Source organism: Raphanus sativus, chromosome 1 (genome assembly GCF_000801105.2).
Source record: "Raphanus sativus cultivar WK10039 chromosome 1, ASM80110v3, whole genome shotgun sequence".
Classification (NCBI taxonomy): domain Eukaryota; kingdom Viridiplantae; phylum Streptophyta; class Magnoliopsida; order Brassicales; family Brassicaceae; genus Raphanus; species Raphanus sativus.
Window position 1 is genome coordinate 13,240,956 of NC_079511.1, and position 12,359 is coordinate 13,253,314.

At 41.4% G+C, this 12,359-nt stretch overlaps 1 protein-coding gene across 3 annotated transcripts; it reads right to left on the bottom strand.

Moving 5' to 3' along the window:
- Positions 1–138: 138 nt before the first annotated feature.
- Positions 139–3,762, bottom strand: LOC108840117 (transcription factor TCP24). 3 transcript variants are annotated; one of them, XM_018612944.2, is made up of 4 exons: positions 3,726–3,762; positions 3,361–3,534; positions 1,602–2,853; positions 139–327 (listed from the first exon to the last, which is right to left on the bottom strand). In XM_018612944.2, exon 3 carries the CDS (start codon positions 2,628–2,630, stop codon positions 1,632–1,634), a length of 999 nt encoding a protein of 332 aa, XP_018468446.1. In that variant the 5' UTR covers positions 2,631–2,853; positions 3,361–3,534; positions 3,726–3,762; the 3' UTR covers positions 139–327; positions 1,602–1,631. The 3 variants fall into 3 exon arrangements, with proteins under 3 accessions (XP_018468446.1, XP_056841781.1, XP_018468453.1); XM_056985801.1 differs by lacking the exon at positions 3,726–3,762 and having other exon boundaries at positions 3,361–3,713; XM_018612951.2 differs by lacking the exons at positions 139–327; positions 3,726–3,762 and adding an exon at positions 1,080–1,347 and having other exon boundaries at positions 3,361–3,714.
- Positions 3,763–12,359: the final 8,597 nt, after the last annotated feature.

Genomic DNA, 12,359 nt, shown 5'->3' on the forward strand with positions numbered 1-12,359 from the left:
TCTAAACTGAACCAGAACACTCTTGTTTCCGGAAAATGTAACCTAGAAGCTCCTCACCATGTAGTCAACAGAATGAGGATGACTAGACAAACCTTGGACATTGGTCCAGTTTTAGGCAAATTACATGACAAAAAAATGAAAACACAGAAAGATGCATATATTTGAGATAATAAAAACAAACAAACATTTTCGTTACATTATCACATTTTCTCATCAAACAACAACAAATTCCTCGCAGCCTACATCCACTCAGGCTTATTATTGCGATGGAAGTTCAAAAGATAAGTTTCGGGCTGCACATACATCGTCTTTCGTCAATTCCTTCCGCTGCATTTTTAATTTCAAGAAACATTTCACAGATCAGCTATATATCTTGATGAAGGTAAAGATATATAAGCACCAATCAAGCTGTTAATGAATCTAAAACAATTGAAGTCTGCAAGTAATATATAAGCATTGGAGTGTAAACATTATCTTCGGCCTTTACACAAAAGAGTCTATGGAACTCATTTGTTCAGCATAACAATTCTGTAACATGTACTATGCTGATGAAAGTCTTATATTATTGTGTATATAAAGCAGCTTCTTTAGCTCAGTGCTCATAATCTCAAACCAAAAAGTAAGCAAATTAAAGAAGAGATTAATAAACTAAGCTCTATTAGTTTGCTAATTATGTTCAAAGTTAAAATGTGTTTTATGTAATGTATAAATGTACTGTAAAAGAGATCTAAAACGTGAGTATGATGGCTCCGAATTAAAAGGGGAGAGATCATGGGACAGCAATGAAGAGATGAGTTAGATTCCGACACACAGCATGTGGTGCCATTTCAGGAGGCCAAAGTTCAAAATTAAAAAAAAAATTCACAATCTGCAATTTACCAGGCACAAACTTCCCATCTTTTGTCTAGAATTAAATATTTATAAAGGACAAAAGCTTCTTTGATTCTTTCACTAACAAAGTCTCTATCACAAAAAATTGATTCTTCCATACCAATATTAAATGTCAGCTAACTACTTTTTATCCAAAAACAGTTCAACTCACTTACATATTTCCTAACCTAAAATATTTTTCTGTAAAAGATTCCTAAACTCAGAAATAGTACTAATATCTTATTAACTCAACCAAGAGCATGCGTTCAAAATAATTATTTGTGCATGATATAGTATGAATGAAATAAATACATACATGAAAAGCAACAATCAGTAAAATAGGATTCGATTTGATTAAAATTAGTTGTCACAATACGTGGTGAAGCAAGAAAGTACAACAAGTGGAACCAAAGTGATGCTGAGGAAGAAGGGAACCCAACATAGAACATATGAGGAGACAACACAGACGATGAATCCCTGTTTTCAAATTCATCCACATGCCATTCTATTATCAATCTTAAAAGTCATTACTTCGAGACACAAAATGTTATGGAAATAATTAAATATATTTTAAAAAATAACTAAAGATAAGACTCAATGCCACCCACGCCCCAATAAACCATCTTTCTTTTACGAAATCAAGAAACCTATATGTATGGCAAGGCGAACAACATGGTACTAATACTAATTAAATCAATAATTATCTAAAATAGATAGAAAGAAGTACTAACCAAGATGGAATTAATGAAGCTTTTTCTGTACTATCTCCCATCCTTTCCTTTATCGTCGGAGCTCCGGTTTCCTTCACCGTAATAGAGATATAACCGGCCGTCAAAAGCTGCTGGAAGCTGGTGGTTATGGTGGTCAAGAGGAGGAGGTGTAGCCATGAAAGATATCGGTCTTTGATTAACGTTGTTGTTGTTGTTGTTGAGAAAGAGAGAGTGTGAATTGGACTGAAGGGTCCCCCTACTAGTGTAGCAGCCTCCGTTAACGGCGGCTGCTCCGGGAGAATCAGAAGAGGAGATTCCAAAGTTGTAATCCGGTACAAACGAGAAATGATGGTTCAACGACGTCTCTTGACGATGGTTACTGTTGTTGTAATGATGATGTAGAGAGGAGGAGGAGGATGGGCTGGGTAAGAGCTGAACCGGGTTAAAACAATCAGAAGAAGAACCACCGATCCAATTCCGGTTCGGTTCGTCAAAACCGCCGGTGAGAAGCTGAGTGAAAGAGCTTTGATCAGGAGCATTTTGCAAGTCTTTGTCTTTGTCTTTGGCTGTTCTCTCTCTAGCCCTCTCCCTCGCCTTCCCGCGACTCTCCGTCCTCGACAAAGACAGCATCGAGCTCTCGGAAGTGCCGCTGCTGCAAGCCGATTTAGAGAGCGAGAGCGCCTGGTCGAAACTCGTGTTGATGATCGGAGGTAGCTCGGAGATGGAGTCAGCAGCCGCGTTGATGAGCCATTCGACGGCTTTGCTCGGCTGGTCGAAGCCAAGACGGTCTTGGAGATCGTAGAACTGGATCGCTGTTGAGACGGAGAGACGTATCCTCCTGTCTCTGAGCCCTTTCGAGGTCAAGACTTTGCTGTGTCGGTCTTTGCCGCCGGATGCTCGAGAAACCCTAATGATTCGTGAAGACGGATTGTTCCAGTCTCTCATCACGGTTTTGTCGTTGTTGTCTGAGGAGATTCTCTGTAGCTTTCTGCTTGTTTGTTGCTGTTGTTCTTGTTGTTGGTGTGCATCAATGTCGTCGTCGACTTCCATTGAAACGCTACTCTCATGCTTTTTCCGGTGTAGCTCAAAGCTCAGAGGATCCACCGGAGAAGAAGATATAGTAGCCGGTGAGAGAGACAATGGACTCTAGCTAAAGCCCTAATTAAGCTATTCACCACACACACTCTCTCTTTCTTTTGTGTCTGAAGCGAAATAGTTGCAGAGCTATGATGATAGACCAAAAAAGCCTGAGTATGTTGCAGTGATGACTTTGCTGAATCAGTAAAAAAGATAAGAGGAAGAAGATAATTAAAGTCACTGCTACAGAAAATATTGAGAATATTTATATATTTTTTAAAGATAAAAATTCAGCAAATTTTAATTTAATACTATATGTAGATCTGAAAGTCTAATATCCATGTTCATAGCATATAGCTTCTTCATAGCTCAAGAGCCTTTTCAGAAACCCTAGATTATTATTGTTGTTTTAAAAAAAAACAACCTATATCTTTAGAGAGACTATGAGCTTTGGTCAATAGTTTTAGCAGAGAATAATAAATACCCAGAAGAACAAGAAGAGACTTTTTTAGCTGAAGAAGAACAAAGACTATTATTTTTTGTTCTTGAAGCTAGAAGCTTTGCCCTAATAAACGAAAGTTGCAAAACAATCACAGACATATTAACATTAAATAAAGCATAGATTAAATTTTAAATAAATGCAAGTAAGCCCCGCCCCAAAAAAACGAGTTTGCCTCAAAAATCACCAACAAAAGAAACTCACTTGGATAACAGGTGTCAGCTGTCGAAGCTCACTGTAGAACAACAATGGCGGCGAGGATGAAAAAAAGTGTATTCTCTTCAGGATTTTGTCACGAGCTTATTATCTCTCTCTTTGATAATATTCTCAGGCTAAGATCTCATCATTTTAAGCATAGAGTGTTGAAGATCCACAGATCTGAACATTATCAATTCAAAAAGGGTCGTATCATATATAACATCAAAATATTTGTTTCAGGGGTGTTTGAGGTAATTGGTTTAAGATGTTTTCTCCTTCTTTTTCCCAGGAATATCAGCCAAGAAAGTGAAAGAAAAATAGCGAAAAATGGGAAACTGGAGGGAGACGCTAGAGAGAGAGAGTATTATTACCTGTTAAAGAAAAAAATATCCACAGTAGCATTCGGACAAGGGAAGACAAGTGCACCGTTCAGACTATTTAGTATATTTTCCTATGCTGTTTTCTCCTTTTTACCCTTCTTTGTTTCTCATTTTTACAAATCTGTCACTCATTGTTTACACATACAATCGGAATATGAAGTATGTATACTAAAATGGTATAGGGTAGTTATAAAATCTGATTAGACAATAGCTAGTAATAAGCATATAGGTATATTCTTTTTGGTGTCTGTTCACCTACCTTTTCCTGCTTTTTCAAAAAACTCTTCCTTTTTTGAGTAGTTTCTGTTGGATAATAAACCGCCTTGGTTTTTACACAACGGGTTCATCCCCCGACCTAGTCGGAGGGCCAGCCGTCACCGGCCATTCTCACCGGAAAACTGCGCTCTCTACCACTATGGAGATGGTTGCACACCCATGGAAGCCCTCTGTGCTAATCTCGAGCTTCTTCTCGCAGGCAAAGAGGCTTGCTCTGTACTAACCTCTGCTTCCCCTGCTTGCTACCACTCTCTGTGGTGTGTTGCAGACCCTAACCGTTGCTCAGCTCTACAAACGGTGATCTTGTTCCCTACTACTCTTACTACCTCATTGTAGTCTCCCTGAAAAGTGCTGGTTCCCCTGTAAAGCTTCTGTTTGAATAAGAGAAGCAGTGAAACCTTATCTAACAGAATGTCTCACCGATACTCAAGACAAGAGAAGGGTAAATGGCGCGATGAATGCTTACCCCCAAGGAAGCCGCTGGTTCGAATCCCTGAGGCAGATGTTTCAGAACTGGTTGAGCGCAACAACCTTACTCTCATAGGTAGAGTCACAAACCCTAACATTCAGAAGACTAGAGCGCTTGTCGACTTCTTTCTGCAGCACTGGAACGTGGTGGGTAAGATTACTGGAAGGGATTTAGGCCCTAATCTCTTCCAGTTTAGCTTTGAGACAGAGAAGGACCTCCAAGTCATCCTCTCTAAGGCGCCTTTCCATTTCAAACGCTGGATGTTGATACTTCAAAGGTGGGAACCTGTTGTGTCTGATGTTTTTCCAGACCGAATCACTTTCTGGATCAGGATACATGGCATTCCTCTCCACTACTGGAATGATACCACTATTAGTGCTATTGGCCTAGCTCTGGGTCCGATTGTTGCTAGAGATGTTGATAGAGCTCGACTCCGAGTTCAAGTCGATGGTTTAAAGCCCCTTATCACAAAAATGGACATTGAACTACCATCAAAGAAGATTGTGGAGATAACGCTCGAATATGAGCACCTTGAGAAACATTGTTTTCTCTGCAAATCCCTCTCCCATGAGGATGGAGATTGTGACACATACCCCCCTACTCGACGCTCTGGAGACAGGCGCCAGATGGATATTGCTCAACAAAATACTTTAGAGAGCATAGAGGAAGGGAGGAAACGACAAGCTGACAGAAAGTTCCAGCGTAATAACCAAGCAACGCACCATACTGGAGCCCGGTGGACTAACTATAGATCACAAGACGCTAGAGCCAACCACCCCGAGCCACGCGAAGCGTCATCACGTCACGACCCTGACAGGAGCTCTGGTTGCGAAGAGAATCGTCGCCGGTACGATGATAGAACTAAGCCTATATCAGTTGATAACTCGTTCAGAAGACGCTCTCCTCCAAGTAGACCACAGCATGGGAGCGGTTCTGCTGCTCATAACTCTTATCGTCGTGTGTCTCCACGACCGGAACCAGCAAGATCCCGCAACTCACCTTCCAAGGAGGCTAGTTCCAACTCAAAGCGAACACCGCCTAGAGATTCTGCAATTGCTGAAAGGAGAAATAGCTTGGCCTCAAGACTTTCTGACCCTCGTTCAGACGGAGGTTTAAGTGAAGAACGTCGCTCTGCTAAAGAGAGATTGTCGGTTCAAACCAAGAGAACAGGCAATGTGGACATGAGGGAGACAAACTCTGATTCAAGGAACCTGCAGGATGTTGAACTGCAGTATCTTGAGCTCCCTGAACCCCCTGTGCCTAACTCCACTATCATTACTCGTCCATCGAGTTCAAACGTATTTGATGCAGGAAGACTTGGGCCGTGCGATCGTTCCCCTATCAGAACTCTCAGCGAAGATAGGATCCATGTCTCTCTAAGGCTGGGAACTCTCATCTCTGACTCTGACTCAGGCGACTGGGAATTGGAAAATCAAACTGATGTACCTCTCCTCTCAAAGGCAGAGGGAAAGAAGAAACTAGAAAAAGCTCAAGGTCGTAAAAGAAGCTCCCGCAGTCTAGTTCAGAGCGTTGCGGGGAAGAAGAGGAGAGTAACAAAACCACCAACTCCACCACGAAGGAAGCTACTGATGGATGCTATAACAGCCGGTGGAAGAGGATTATCAGGAGTCTCCCGTGGAACTCCAAAGCCACCAAAGATTGTTCCTCCAACGGTAAAACAGAGGAAGGATTTTCATCCACCCCAATCCTCTCTTCCTTAGCGTGTATCAGCTGGAATTGTCAGGGTATTGGGACCACCTTGACAGTCCAGCGTATTCGGGAGTTCGAAAAACGGATCTCCCCGGCGGTTCTATTTCTGATGGAGACTAAACATCAAGATGAAGATCTCTTCAAACTCTTCAGGAAATCCCAGCTCTCTAATCACTTTACAGTCCCTCCGATCGGCCTAGCTGGAGGCCTTTCTTTATCCTGGAAAGACGACATTGAGGTTAACATTCTCTTCTCATCTCCGAACATTATTGATACTCTCATTGAGGTGCAGGGAAGTTCTTGCTTTGTGTCTTTTATCTATGGAGCTCCACAAGCGACAAACCGACCAGCGTTCTGGCAGAAGTTGATGGAATTAGGACAAGGCAGGGATGATTCTTGGCTTATCACCGGGGACTTCAATGACCTGCTCGATAATTCCGAAAAGGTGGGAGGACCGGCCAGATGGGAAGGATCGTTCCTATCCTTCCGAAGCTTTGTGGCTCAGATGGGGCTGTGGGACCTTAAACATTCGGGTAACCATCTGTCATGGAGGGGTACGAGATATACTCATTTCATACAATCTCGTCTCGACAGAGCCATGGCAAATTGTGCGTGGTTTGAACGGTTTCCAGCAGGGCGCAGTGAGTACCTCCGCTTTGAGGGCTCTGATCACCGGCCCATTGTAGTACACTTTGACGTCTCCCGCAAGAAAAGAAAAGGGTTATTTCGGTTTGACAGGCGCCTAAAAGATAAACCGGAGATACGTCAAATGGTGGCAGATCAGTGGCAGGAGGACCCTTTTGATTCTGTTGTGTCCAAGATTGGAAGAGTTAGACACGGTATCATTCAGTGGACTCGAGCACAGAACGAAAACAGCAACGCAGTTATCCGACAGACTCAGACAGACCTGGAGGCGGCTCTCTCTAGTTTGGTTCCGGATCAGGAAGCTATCTCAAGACTCACAGCTACTCTAGAAGCGGCATACAAGGAAGAGGAACTGTTTTGGAGGCAACGAAGCAGAATTATTTGGCTCCATAGTGGTGACCGTAACACTGGTTTTTTCCATGCTTCGACTCGGGGAAGACGAGCTGTGAATAAGATCTCGGTGCTTGAGGATATCGAAGGGAGAGCAGTGTATAAAGAGGAAGAAATCGTACACACCATCACAAATTTTTATTCTCATATCTTTACTGCTCAAATGTCCGACTCCTCTTCAGTGGTTAATGATGGGATCTCCCCGCTAATTACCACGGAGATGAATCAGACATTGATTGTCCCTCCCACATCAATGGAGATCAAGGAAGCCCTATTCTCCATTCATCCGGATAAGGCTCCAGGCCCCGATGGTTTCTCCGCGAGTTTTTACCAATCCTTTTGGGACATTATAGGAGAGGACATATGCTCAGATATTAAGGCTTTTTTCGAGACAGGTTCTCTGGATGAAAGACAGAACGAGACCCATGTGAGACTGATTCCGAAGACGAAGAGTGCCAGGAAAATCTCAGAGTACCGACCCATTGCGCTTTGCAACACCCACTACAAGATCATAGCGAAGCTCCTAACCCGACGTCTCCAACCTCTCTTGCCATCACTTATCTCGGAACATCAATCAGCCTTTGTAAAGGGGCGAGCCATCTCAGATAATGTCTTGATAACCCATGAGATACTCCATTACCTGCAGCAGTCAGGTGCTACGGTTCGGTGTAGCATGGCCATTAAAACCGACATGAGTAAAGCATACGATCGCATCGAATGGGAGTTCTTGCGGAAGGTGCTTTCTCGGTTTGGTTTTCATGAGACTTGGATCTCTTGGATAATGGCTTGTGTTACTTCTGTTTCATACTCTTACCTAGTTAACGGAGCTGCCCAGGGTCGAGTGGTTCCCTCGAGGGGCATACGACAAGGAGACCCCCTCTCACCGTATCTGTTTATCCTCTGCACTGAGGTCCTTTCGGGGCTATGCAAGAAAGCACAAGAATCAGGAGAGGTCGTGGGAGTGAAAGTATCCCGCAACAGTCCAGCCATTACTCACCTCCTCTTTGCGGACGACACCATGTTCTTCAGTAGAACCGACTCCCGTAGCTGTGCTAAACTGATAGACATCCTCAAGAGTTATGAGGCTGCATCTGGCCAATGCATCAACCTCGAGAAATCGTCAATCACTTTCTCAGGTAAAACCCCGGGGCCAGCCAAAAGGAGGATTCGGGAACAATTCCAAATCCAAAATGAAGGAGGAATTGGGAAGTATCTCGGGCTTCCCGAACACTTTGGAAGACGTAAGAGAGACATATTTGCGGCCCTAGTTGATCGCTTGCGCCAAAAGGCTCACAGTTGGACATCCCGGTTTCTGTCAGGGGCCGGGAAGCTAGTGCTCCTGAAATCTGTTCTGGCTGCAATGCCGGTCTACTCGATGTCTTGTTTTAAACTCCCACAATCATTGATCAAACAGCTTCAATCTGTCCTTACAAGGTTTTGGTGGGATCTCTCCCCGGAAATAAGGAAGATGTGTTGGGTGTCTTGGGAGAAGTTGTCGGTGCCTAAGAGTGCGGGGGGTCTTGGTTTCCGAGAGCTTGCTCAGTTTAATGATGCCATGTTAGCAAAAATTTCCTGGAGAATCATCAAATCCCCTAATTGCCTGCTCGCAAAGATCTTACTCGGTAAGTACTGTCACAAAAGTCTTTTTCTGGAAGTAGAGCCGGTTCAACGTGCTTCTCATGGTTGGCGTGGCATCTTGGTTGGCCGGGACTTACTACAGAAGGGTCTTGGATGGGCTTTGGGTTCGGGAGTTAAGGTAGAGTTATGGAGGGAAGCGTGGCTGTCAACGGAAAAGCCATTGGCCCCGATAGGCCCACCAACGAGAGAGACCCAGAACTGGTCTGTTAGCAGTTTGATAGATCCTATTTCAAAAGAATGGAATGTCAAAGCTATTCGAGAAACATTACCTCAATATGAGGGTGCAATGTGCAAACTCATACCGAGTTTCTTTGAGCTGGATGATGAAAGAGTGTGGCTGTTAAATGCCTCAGGAGTATACACAACTAAATCAGGTTATGCTGTCGCTAAACTTTGCACAGGTAACATATCTGATCAGAGCTTCAGCTGGAAATCCTGCATATGGAACGTTAAAACCTCTCCCAAAATCCAACACTTTCTCTGGAAAGCTAATAGTAAGGCTCTACCGGTAGGATCTTTGATCGAAAGCAGAGGTATATCGGTCTCTCCCGAATGTAAGCGATGTGGAGCACGTGAGACAGAACTTCATGTCTTACTGCAATGTCCTTTTGCGGAAAGGGTCTGGGAACTGACTCCATGCCTCCACAAGCCAACCATTACAGGAATTACCTCTGTGTCGGCCCTCCTACAACACTGTTGCAAACTGATATCCCTACCACCGGTGGGATTAGGCAGTACTCCATTGTACCCTTGGCTTCTATGGGTCTTGTGGACAAATAGGAATAAGCTGGTGTTTGATAATAAGTATTATTCAGAAGAAAGCACTGTGCTAAAGGCAATACAAGATGCTCGTGCGTGGCAGGCTGCTCAAGCTTGTCTCGCTAAGCCTATATTACCACAACGTGTGGTCCATCTTCCTGTTGTTCCCTGTTCTAACTCTTATACATGGTCTGTTTTTTCGGATGCAGCGTGGAACTCATCTACAGGTCAATGCGGGCTGGGATGGCGTCTCTGTGATGCAACCGGCAGGTGCTCAGAAAACTCTTCCTCTCACCGTCGCGATGTTCCCTCTGCTCTTGTGGCAGAGGCTTTGGCGGTTAAAGCTGCAGTGGATGCAGCGGCTACTTCTTTCGTCAGATGCTTAAAGGTTTTCTCTGACTCAAAGGCTCTCATTCTCCTCTTGAATTCTCAAGCTCAGGATGTTGTCTTGAAGGGTGTTCTCCATGATATCAGAGTCTTGGCTAGATCCTTCGAATCTATCTCTTTTAATTTCATTCCCCGCTTAGATAATGTTGCTGCCGATGCTTTAGCAAAGTCAGCTTTGTACTCTTTTCATCACTCTGTTTCAGCTGTGTAAGCAACTACTCTGTTTCTTTAGTTCTTAATGCAAGTTGTCTTCGATCAAAAAAAAAAGAAGGCAAATGCATCTCATAATCTGTTAAGCCTAAAAAGTAAAGCGTTTATAAGAAATCTAATAAGGGTAGTTAATTACACGATATTTGCTACATAAATATATATACATATATATATATATATATATAGTTAACACTAACGAATATTTATCCACTTGGAACAAAGATTATTATAAACAAACATGTTATAAGTTATAACATACAATGTCAGTTCGATTCACTTAACCATGGAACAAACATAAATAATAAACAGTTTTTAAGTCGCTTGCGCTCGTCTGAAGATATGAAAACGCAGGTCAATATGTGGGGTTGACAGTATATGTCTTTGTCAGCTCCGAACAATCAATATGGAAAGTTACCGATCATACACGGTGCTCCACACATATCAGTTCATATACACTAGTGCGCTTTCATTTTTAAATGCATAGGAGAAAGACTTCATCTTTAAATTTGGGCTACATGTGGCACATTGATGCTTAAATATCTAGTGAATTTATACACTAAAGTTTCTTCCTTCACTACTATTGGTGGCTCTAATCGGATAAATTTTGTTCATCAATACAAATTCATTTATCATTTCATTTTTATTTTGTGTATATGTGCTTTTAAGTTAAGGCATCAACAAATAGTTACATCTCACACAAGTACGAAGTTACAAACCTGCTTTGGATTAACTAATCAAATACATTCCCATTTAGGGAAACGTTACGTTCTTATATATATATTTCACATGTCTTCAATGATGTGGATAAACTATAACTATAAATATTTTTGTGGCTTCCATTATAAAATGGGTTAATCTAATTAGAAGAGTAGACCAATGCAAAAAGAGGGTGATTTTGGGTTTCGGTGTGGTTATCAGAGCTAACGACGGGCTCGAGATTGTGATGCACGTGTCGCTGTCCAAAGGCATTTATTGATGCACATTCAGAACTTCACATCGATTTCCACCTTTTTGTTGCCAAAATACATGTTTTACTCTTAATATATTTCCATATCTTTAATTTTTTTGTTAAAGTAATATATCTCCATAGCTTTAAAATATTTTCGAATGTATAATATATAAATTTAATTGGTTTGTTTTTCCAAGTTAAGAATATGAAATAAAAAATAATGCCTAAATGGTTCTAAAACCTCAGTAGCAGTTTACTTGGCCGTATTTGAATTTGTTTTGTTATTCTAATGCAAAGAGAGCAAAATACCAATTGGAGTTGCTCAAGATTCAGGTACAACTTTGTTATCTCCATTTACACTTCTACTTGTCCCTTTGTCAGCCTCATGCTCAACAGCTAAAAAAGCTCAAGATTTTATTTAAATAAATTATTTTCTATAACTTGGAACGTACCATGACATTAGAGCATCTTTAATGGTATAACTAAAAAGATATAGCTTAGGTGTAAAAGTTTAATAAAATAATGTAAAAAATAAAGTTTAATAATAATTAGTAATATGATAAGTGGGAAAACCTAACCAAAATGCTTCTTGTGTAGAATCCAAAATATACATCTTTCATCACTTATTCAATTATTTCTTTTTATTATAATACTCTAAGATGCATTAAATATATTGATAAAGATGCTCTAAGGGTTCTTAACAGTTGACAATAATTAAACAAGACAATGTGTGGGTGTTCTATTGACTATTGAGAAAATCGTATAAAAATCCCTCAAGAGTAGTACTGCTGAATAATTAAAGAGAAGTTAAAATCATGAAGATACCAAAATTCAAAGCTTCTATACTTTTTGAGAGTGCAAATTTATTCTATGCAATCCAGTGGGGTCCATCTACTATTTTGTTTTGAAAATTAGAATAGCATTACTCAACTTATCAATGATATTTTGAAGGAATAAAAAACACAACGTATGTCATAACATATCACATATGTCAGAGAGGCATATAGGCCACATTTAGAGACTCAGACTATATGTTGACCCAATATTGAATCCATATTTCCCCACAAGCAGAACCTTTTTTCTTTGAGCCACAAATTTGTTCAAGAAACCCCATCCTCTTATCTCTCAGTTATATATAATATCCATATATGTTTAAACTTTACAATAACCAAATTTGGTATGTGTCCACCAC

Excerpts from the sequence above, each read along its gene's own strand:
- LOC108840117 (XM_018612944.2), bottom strand. The coding sequence starts at position 2,630 with ATGGAAGTCGACGACGACATTGATGCACACCAACAACAAGAACAACAG.